Source organism: Gasterosteus aculeatus, chromosome 8 (assembly GCF_964276395.1).
Source record: "Gasterosteus aculeatus chromosome 8, fGasAcu3.hap1.1, whole genome shotgun sequence".
Lineage (NCBI taxonomy): Eukaryota > Metazoa > Chordata > Actinopteri > Perciformes > Gasterosteidae > Gasterosteus > Gasterosteus aculeatus.
Window position 1 is genome coordinate 2,797,880 of NC_135695.1, and position 9,736 is coordinate 2,807,615.

At 45.2% G+C, this 9,736-nt stretch overlaps 1 protein-coding gene across 3 annotated transcripts in view; it reads right to left on the reverse strand.

The window, feature by feature from the left end:
- The window catches only part of frem1b (Fras1 related extracellular matrix 1b), a 35,622-nt gene extending 26,226 nt beyond the window's left edge, over nucleotides 1–9,396 (reverse strand). For 2 of the 3 annotated variants that reach the window (XR_013468570.1, XM_040184751.2), the window contains exons 1-8: nucleotides 9,153–9,396; nucleotides 5,362–5,734; nucleotides 5,179–5,273; nucleotides 4,650–4,909; nucleotides 3,841–4,040; nucleotides 2,301–2,624; nucleotides 1,890–1,998; nucleotides 1,646–1,777 (exon numbers count right to left, since the gene is read on the reverse strand). Coding sequence is in view for 2 of the 3 variants with exons in the window: in XM_040184751.2 (XP_040040685.2) it covers nucleotides 1,646–1,777; nucleotides 1,890–1,998; nucleotides 2,301–2,624; nucleotides 3,841–4,040; nucleotides 4,650–4,909; nucleotides 5,179–5,273; nucleotides 5,362–5,592 (1,351 nt within the window). In the remaining variant the exon portion in view is untranslated. Of the gene's footprint in view, nucleotides 1–1,645; nucleotides 1,778–1,889; nucleotides 1,999–2,300; nucleotides 2,625–3,840; nucleotides 4,041–4,649; nucleotides 4,910–5,178; nucleotides 5,274–5,361; nucleotides 5,735–7,175; nucleotides 7,284–9,152 lie in introns of those variants that run through there. The other variant, XM_078108000.1, reaches the window with a different exon arrangement.
- Between the last annotated feature and the right edge of the window lie 340 nt (nucleotides 9,397–9,736).

Consider the following 9,736-nt stretch of genomic DNA (forward strand, 5'->3'; position numbering starts at 1 on the left):
TTCCTCTCAGTTTTGTAGTGAGCCTTTCAGAAAACTCTTTCTTGGTTGGTATCAGTAAAAATGTAATATATTATATGTATTATTCAGCCTGCAAATTGATTACATTGAAGCCCGCTGTGAGGCGCTCTCGCAGGTCACCATTATTTGTTGTTTCAGAATGCGTCTAGATTAAAATGTTAAAAATGACATTTGGTGAAACGAGTTGGAGAATAAGCTGAAAAACGAGCCTTTTCTCCCTCTGAGACTCCCTCTGCAGGGGGTGCCTGCTCTCCTGCCACCTCCTCCCTCCTTCTTCAACCCCCCCTAGCTGGTAGCATGAAAACCTGTTTGGGGACAGTGCATCTGCTCCCTGTGCATGGCGGCATGAAATGCCATAAATCCCTCCAATCTGCTCGGTCCTGCTCCCCGTTTCCAGACAAAGATGCCGTGTCCCAGCGCGCTGGGCTGGAAGGGACAGACGTGGACGGAGAGGGAGGCGGTGGCGGCAGTCTCCGCCCCCCCCCCCCCCCCCCCCCCCTCCCTCCTCCGGCGAAGCGGCCGCGGCCCCATTTTACACCTGATTAGGAAACACATGCAGGGCCACTAGACATATGCTTCCCCAGCCACACCACAGTCCCTGACGGATGGGCGACACATGGAGGAAAAAGGACGGAAAAGGCCAGAAGACGTTCTTTGGGAATTCCCCAGGGGGTCGGAATACCAGCACACGCCCAAACAGGCCGAGGTTCCAACAGGGCTTCATATAGAGAGGAGTCCGTCTGCACACTGCATGTGGATGAAGGTGCAAACATGCATTTCACCACACTCCATCGTTCGTCTACCTCATAGTTTGCATCCAATCAGAATGTCACGGAGGTTTCATTCCTTTAATCAAGCTGCTTTTGGGGTTTTGACACACATTTTCGACGTATCATAACTTCGGTTGGATTTATGCAGAAACCAACAACTAAAACATTCACAGGTTAAAGATATGCAGCTGCTGATACTGTATACTCATATGTAAAGGTATTTACACCAACCAACTCATTGTAGTTTATTTACAAGCCTGCAAATATGCAGATCTTTTACCAAACTAAATTAATAATACAAACTGTATTATTATTAAATTGTATTATTAGACAGTCTATTGTAATTTTTTATTTTTATATTAATATTGGAATATTTTTGTATCATACATTATCAACCATTAATTAAATAAATGTTTTGTTGCAGCTACCACTTTATATGCAGAGGAGAATTCATTCAAATCTTTAATCTCAATCTATAGGCGTGTATTTTTTATTTTTAATCAGATCCTTTAGAGAAAGTAAGCCTTTCAGACCACAGACTGTATCTAGCAGGTGGACGTTGTCAGCGTGACATCACCCATTTGTTTATGGGTGCAGTTTTGAAGCCTGGGGTGAACGATGGTGACAATATTAGAAATGGAGGAGTGATGTGAAAACGCAGTTTCCGTCTCAAATCTTTACAGACGGCCTGCCTTTTTATTTGCATGTGATCATATCGGATTTGTATCAACCTATCCGTATGGGTTTCTGTGGTAACGCCCTGAGTGCAAGTGACGACTAGGGCTATGCTGGTGACACAAATATACATCAATTAGATGCAGGGAAGTAGAAAGCACCAGATGTGAGTTTGACCTCACCTCTGACACTGAGGCGTCCATGGAGAGGCCCGTCCACGGCCACCAGATAGACTGCATCGATGTTGTCGTTGTCCACTATCTGCAGCTCCTCCCACGTGATTGGTCGAGACTGACCCTCAAGCAGATCCAAACCTGCAGACACAGGAAGACAATGGCCTTTAAAGTTGAGTTTAAGCAAAGTTTGCTCAGTTTGACTATAATAAAGGATGTATTATATAGATGACACAATGTGAAGGTTTTGTACCCATGTTCCAGGAGACTCTGGGGGCGTTTGTTTCCGTCACCCTGATGGAGATGTGTACCACAATGGGTGGGCTGGTCATGTAGGAACTATCTATAGCCTGGAACTCCACCTTACATAAAATAGATTTACAGAATAGACATAAATTTAAAACTTGACCATTAAAACTAAATATTTAATATACAGATTGTTTAGAATTTTTCTACTTTGTATTCTGAGCTTTAATTAAAAAAGGAATAAACGCGCACAAGACAATATACTCAATGAATAAATTAGTAGAAAACCTCCATTCAATGTTGTGTAGTTCTAAAAGAAAACGGAAATATTTACCTCTCCCTAAAATGTTAGTTTTTTTGACAACACACCATGTATTTTTTGTCCTGTCTTTCACCCATATTAGCATAACCCCGCTACCTCATAGTTCCTGCGGTGCGACTGGCTGCTGTTGGGCGGCTGGTAGGCCACCTTCATCTCGTGGAGGTCCAGCCATGTGAAGGACGTGACGGGCTTTGTGTGGTCGGTCAGGTGGGTGATGTAGCCCTCGAGGGGCGGGGCGGACACATTGAAGACCAGCCTCTCCTGCGGCGTCTCGTGGTCTTTGGCATCCAGGGAGGCCGTGGTGAGCGGGGTGAGGATGAACTGGTCCACCTCCAAGATGAAGGAGGCCATGAAGGCGGCATGAGGGGGCTGGTTCTGCATTGCACCGTGGATCAGAACCGGCAGCCACACCGACTGTGCCTGCAGAGGTGGGGGAAGGGGATGGGAAGGTGGAGGTCTTTGCATCTGGTGGGTGGGGCCATAGAAGACTGAGCTGCAGTAGCAATAACGCATTGAGCACGTAAACTAACTCGAGTAGACCAACTACCGCAGATTATATAAAAATATGAGCAAATGTTTCTTTGCTTACAACTGTCACGGTGTGGTTCACTTCCTGTCTTATTTTGTAGTTTTCTGCCACTCGTGTCCCCGGGTAACTTCACTTCCTGCCTTGTCTCGTCATCCCCTGTGTTCCTCTAATAGTTTCCACCTGTGTCCAATCACCTGCACCTCCCTTGTGTATTTAAGCAGTGTGTCTCCTGTGTCACTTGTCGCGTCATTGTCTTTCGTCACGCATGTCATAGTCTCTTGTTGTGGATGTCTTTAGTTTCTTGCCTGCAGTTTTTCCTCCCGGTTCCTGTGTTTTTGGCCTTCTGACTATTAAAGTCCTTTTGTTTTCCGCAAGTCTGCGTTTGAGTCCTGCCTTCCACCCCGCAACCCTGACAACAACACGTAACCCTTTTCTAAGTTCTGCCTTCAAACTGAAATTGGCCAATCCTAGCGTAGCATCGACCAGCTCATAGATAGTCTCTAATATTGTTACTCGTTAACTGGAGGGTTTCGAAGGAAAGCTTTTCTGGACCCGAAAAAACATTCTGAGGAGGCAGTATTCTCCCCATATCACTGTGTGGATTTTGGTTAAATAAAATGATTGAATTAAAAGCTTACAGCTAAACCCATCTGATATGTCAAAAAAAATGTGTGCTTTAAATTATACTGTTTTCTATTAAAAATTGTTGTTAATTGAGGGAAACACATGACTGCTGACTCCTAACTTTCCAGTGTATGTTTTAACACAAAGTGCATCACTTAGAAATCAACACATGCTGCCACAACTACTGTTACACGTGGTGTTGTAGAGTAAGCCCCAGAAAAGACGATTAGACGTGTTGAGTTTTGACATTTAGGTTTGTTTTTGAAGTCTGCTCCCACTTCCACAGAGCTGAGAACCGGAAAGTGGGATGTCACCTTTTGACTGCCAATAAACCTCTCAGACGCTGATCTCACCTGGAGGTGGAAGAGGAACAGAAGCTGCTGTGGACTTTGTTCAATTAAAGCACTTTTGAGTAGTGTTGCCACAAGTTGTTTTCTCTACTGCACTCACTGTGATCAAAAGAGAGTGGAATGTTGCCTGTACCTCCATCAGAGCCCTGGTGCCCTGCAGCCTCAGCTCCACCCGGATGGGGATGTAGTCGATCTCCGGTGACGGAGGGCGGAGGTGCTGGTATTTCAGACCGGAGCTCAGGAAGTCCTGGCAGCTGATTTTGAGGAAACTAACCTCTTTGGTGTCGTGACGACAGGGTTTGTTCCCGGGACAGAGCGCCGCCGTCTCTCTGCCTGATGGAGGACAACAGACGATTGGAGACGAAGCGAGTCTCAATTTAAATGTTTAAAAGTCAGGGTCGTCAGGGGTCGAGGGTGCGCAAGGTTGGTGGTTTGAGTCCCGGCTGCCCCATGTCCCAAGTGTCCCTGAGCAAGACACCCAAGCCCTAATTGCTCACCGGGCAAAAATGTAAAAGCCATGGGATACAAATGTAATATAAGTCGCTTTGGATGAAAGCGTCAGCTAAATGACCTGTAATGTAATGTAAAAGTGTATAGAAATGTCTGAATGTATATCATTTTACTTCTTTTTTTTCTTTTTGCGATTTTACCTTATTTTTGTATGTATAGTATATTTTCTTATATTCTCATTTTCTCTCACATAATTTGACCATTTATGATCTTTAATATAATTGGTATTTTTTATCCAGCCTATTTATACTATCCATGTCAGCAATGAAGTGCTGTATTGTTGTTATAGAATACCTTCAAATTATTTATACAAGTATTATATAACATAATTTACAGGAGGGTTACCAGCTAACAGAACCTAAAGCATAAGGGCTGTTGCTATGGTTACTGTTGGCCAGACAGGACATCTACTTCGTGGTTTGAACACCATACCCTTCCTCTGAGTGGAATCTTCCTCCGTGACCAGCCGACCCAGAGCCGGGACGCTGGTGTCGACGGTCATCAGCCTGACGACGCAGGCCACGTCCGCCGCCGAGCGGATGTTCAAGACGGAGCTGTCGATGGCGTTGGATAAACCGTAGAACAGAGGGACCACGAGCGGAGCGCTGCCCAGCTCCACCACGCCGGACCCCGAGTCCACCACCCTCACCGACAGGACCACCGTCTCCACCAGCGTGTCCGAGGCCGCAAACCTTTACCGGGACACGCAGAGTTAAAAGAGCAACGTTGGGATTTGGTTTCAATGTATCAATCCAAATTAATTCCCATATAATATATATATAATATTTTTGTGTATTATCTGTTTATTTTTGTTACTGTGCCAGGCCTTCATATTGTAGATAAAGCCATCTACTAATATTAATATTATTGTAAATTGAGATAATTAAATGTTTGATATTTTATCATATCACTATACCACTGCTAGCGTAACTGCTTCTAATGCTAACGGTGGCTAACTGACCTGTACACCCTCAGCATCACTGTGTCCTCGTCCAGCAGAGGACTTCCATCATGGACGTATTTCACCTCGCCCTCCAAGAAGCTGCAGTCGAACACCTGCGAACCCCAACACCGAAGACCGGTAAAACCAGTGGACTGGTTGACTCCACGTGTAACTGTACAACTACAGCAGGCGTGACCTCACCTTCGGGGTCAGCTTCCCCACCCTCTGAGTGACCGGCTCGTTCATCACCACCTCCACCTTACAGTCCACTGTGGGGCCCGTGGCGATCTTCAGCTCCCTCTCCGTGACGAGCACCGACCGACCCCTAGCGACCTCCACGCCCGAGTTCACCGCCACCAGACTCCCGCCGCAGAAGGACGTGGTCGCCGCCAACAGGAGCAGCGGCAGTGCTGAAGCGCTGAGGGCAGCCATGTCGGATGAGGAGGCTCCTCCTGGAGGCTTTTGGAAGTCGTGTTCTGGAGCAAAGCGGGCCGATGGAGGAGGAAGGCCGAGGCGTCTTCCATTCAGTCGGTTGCAGCACGTGTGCTCTTTTTCGGTCCGGTGTCAGTGGAACCTGCAGAACGGGATTAAATGAAAGTGATTAAGAAATGACACAAACAAATAACTCAGTTTTGGCTTTGTGGTGTCAAACCGGAGGGACAAGGATGTTGTTAGGAATTTAGGGGGAGTTCAAAATAATGCGCTGTGTGTCGAGACAGCGAGTTTAAATTTGAGTAACAGATCTATCAATCTCAGCGACTATGGGACACTTAAACACTGCAATTATGTTCTCCTTCGTTAAGAAGTTTGCTCTGTTTGAGGACAGAACAAAGAAAGCTGTCATCTCCTTAAAGTAGTGTTGATGCCCATCAGAGAAACATGATGGTGTCGATGACCAATAGTCGCTTGCTGAGACGACAGACAGGAAACAAAAAGTTTGAACGCTACATAGGGCTGCATAGATGGGGAGACATTTACCCCCTTTCCCTTCACATGTTTGAGCCACTTTTAATAAAAAGACAGCTATTGCTTTTTGGAGCTGCTAGTTAAAACAAAATAAGGCAATTTAAATTTTACAATGTGAGCATTTAAAAGCTAACAAACACAGTTGGGTGACGCATCTTAACCTACTCCGAACCTTCTCAATAGTCAACATTTATTCCTTACGACTCCTTATTGCTAAAAAACAAAAGGACAAGCTGCATCTGAATGGCAACAACTGCCGATAGCCAACCACACATCTACCGTAGTCTACCAAACCCATTAAGAAAAAATCCCAGCATGCAGCTGGCCGGCCTGGCTTCTCCGCACTCAGCCGCCACTCCACACTCGCAGCAGGAAAGCGCTTTCACCCTCCATTTCACTTCAAAACTAAGGCCCACTGCAGGAGTTAATCTGCGTGACCTGCGAGGTGCTGGAAATGGCATTGGACCGGGGTGGAGCGGGGGAGGAGGGCCGGGGGAGGCAGGGGGTGTTTTCAGGATCAAAGCAGGGCAACAACTGGAGCCGGCGTGTCACTTCCCATCCAGCCAGACGAGCGACGCTTCATTAGTTTGAGGTTCTCAGGTTGATGTCTGTGTGTGCGGGTGTGTATGCAGCTGCAGCTCTGTGCAACTTTGTGAACCTTTGAGGACACCGTATTTCACCTATGACTCTTTTTTGCTGCCAGAGTCATTGATGTACTCCGTAAACTGTGCTGTGATGCAATGTGACTGGACTCGCAGAATCAAACCCGATGACAAGTATTACAAATATCTACAGAATACGTAAGCTGATCTTGTTTTACTTGTGTAGGTCATATAGAGGCTGTACAGTGTCCAGCTGGTTTCTATGAAAGATGCTCACTGGAGCTTGAAGCTAAATAAATGTGGCTTTAGATTATACAACAAGGCTATGAAATGGAGGTTGGGACATAATCCAGAGCTATTGGGTACGACATATGCACAAGGCAAATGGTAAATAAATTATAGCTCCTCTGTAGTCTAGATGGCTTTTCACTTGATGTCATCATTCACCTGTTGCCACCATTCACATGCTGATACTACCATGCAAGGTGCCCTCGTTGTGGACGGGAGGGGCCAGGGTTATAACTGCATAGCTTCCAAAGGGATAGGGCCCTGCAATGGAAAGCATCGGGGTCTTTTGTTATACGCCTTTTAGACTATTTCAGAATTGTAATTTTCACCTTTACAGTATAAAATACTCAAGAGAAACAAATAAAGCCCCTCCACATTCAAAATGTAGGTACATCGTTTCCTTGGATGTAAAAAACGCTGACATGGCGACACCCCCATTCCAAAATGGACACGGCAAACTTGAGGGTTCAAACTTGAGGTAAAGATGACAACGGCCACCTTTCGTAAGCAGTATGGTGACGCATTGCCCTGCAATTTTGTACTGTCATTGTGATCCCAGGAGGATAAATTGTTTTGATTTTGGGGAACCTGTGTTCTCCTCTCAGCATTTAATCCGGTACAGGCTCACTGAGCTGCTGCCATGGCAGCAGATTCTAGCTCGGTTCTGGTGTTCAGAGCCGGAGGGTCGGTGTCCGTCCCGGCTAAAATGACTGGTTCTGAGCAGAAAAAGTTGTTGCCGAGACGGAACGTCTGATAAATGATCCACCAGCTGCTGCGACGGTGACTCACTGCTGCTCAATGGGAAACACACTGACTGAGGTGAAATGCAACGGTTCTGAATGAAACATGATAATTAACTTCAGATCCGACCACCGTCAAACCCGCACAGGCCAGTGAACAATGAAAGTTTCTACACAGTGGCCGTTTTTCTGCAAACTGCACCGACTTTAAAACCTTAAAATTGGATGACTCGTATTGCAAACATACAGTATTTAGTTTCAAATACGTATTTTCATGTTCAAAACAAAGAGCAGCACAAGATTTTAAACGCACAAAAGGATACTTTATAAAACAGCGCATAAAAAGACAGGAAAACAAAAACAGCTTTTGAGCTGCTGGCTCTCTTACTGCACTAACTGCTACTGTAACTACATTACCAACAACAGCCATAATATATGTTTGTCTATTAAGATCTTGATCATCATCTTCAAAAATATTTGCATTGGCTGGTCTGGGCCAATAAAGTGAACTAAACTTGCTGTAATTGGGGTTTATTGCTACATAATCCTTCTGCTTCAAGCACAACCCTCTCTGTTTGATGAGGACAATGAATCTACTCAGGCCACTATATTATACATATATCTTCAGTTAATCTGGATATTTCTTTTCCTCATTATTCGTGGGTTTGTCTATATTTGTATTTATCTGCTTGTACAAATGTATGTTAGTTTCTTCGTATATTCATAAGTGTAGCTGTATATTTATACACATGTGTTTATGTGTGAGTTGGTCTGTTCGTCAGTAAGTAAACTTAGAGTGTTGTTACATATACAGGCTACACATGGACAGGTCAGAACCCGCTCTACCCAATGAGCCCCCACCACAACGGGAGATATCTGTCCCTTCAGTGAACATCTGTCCCTTCAGTGAGGTTGTCTGCTCATCCAATGCCCCTACTGTGTGTCCATATAGTACATTTCTGTCTAAGCAATGAATGTAGTTCTCTAAAACGTTGACTTCATCTGTTAACAAAACTGTTATCTTTCTGCACTGCATATTTTAGAAAACTGACTTTATATTTACATAGAGTGACTTTATAATTTAGAATAGTAGGTTTAATCTTTCCATTAAACGAGCTCATCTGTCCATATTGTGGGCAGACGCGATTGTCTGCAGGTTTCCCTGCAGCACTGAAACAAAACACTGCAGAGAAAGTTTCCGCAGAGCTCCTGCTGCTCTAATCACATCCTCAGCATGTCAAAGTGGAGGAGCACACTTTAGTGTTTTACAGAAGAAGCCATAATAGAACGAAAGGAAGGAAATCCCAGATTTTTGGTGGTTCTTTTTAGAGGCCTGTTGGAGTGTCAGCACAAGATAGCAACAGCCGAGAGCGTGTGAAAGCTGGTTGGCACCTACCTCCAAGTTGTTGGAGCTTCTCTGTTTGTCTTCTTCACCTCCTGCACACACTCAGAGGAAGAGGAATGCTGTCACACACACTTCACACTTTGGCAGCACCCCTCCCCTCTGTTCCACAGCTCGCCGTCACCCCAAGATGTCTGGCATCCGAAAACACACACGGAGAAAGAGAGGGGGTAGATTGTGAGATAGGGAGAACAAAGCCGAGCGAGTTACTTCGAGTCTGTCCTAAAGCCAAAAACCAGAGAGAGAGGGAGAGAGAGAGAGAGAGAGAGAGAGAGAGAGAGAGAGAGAGAGGACAGGAAATGTGCACAGAGGTTTCCAGGACTTTTATTTTTACAGCCCCCAGCTTCACTGCTTGCAACACTCTCCCCAATGAGTAATGCTAAATAGTGACAATAAGGAGCTATGAAGATGCATCCTGTCTCAGTCCAGCTATTACTTGTATTAACAATTTACAAGGTAATCAAAGCGGTCAGATGAAGGTGTATGAGAACAAGGTCATAGACTTCAGAGATGCAGACGACTTGAGAGGTATGAAAAGGAAGTACTCAAGTCGAGTAGAGGTGGCTCATACACGTAGT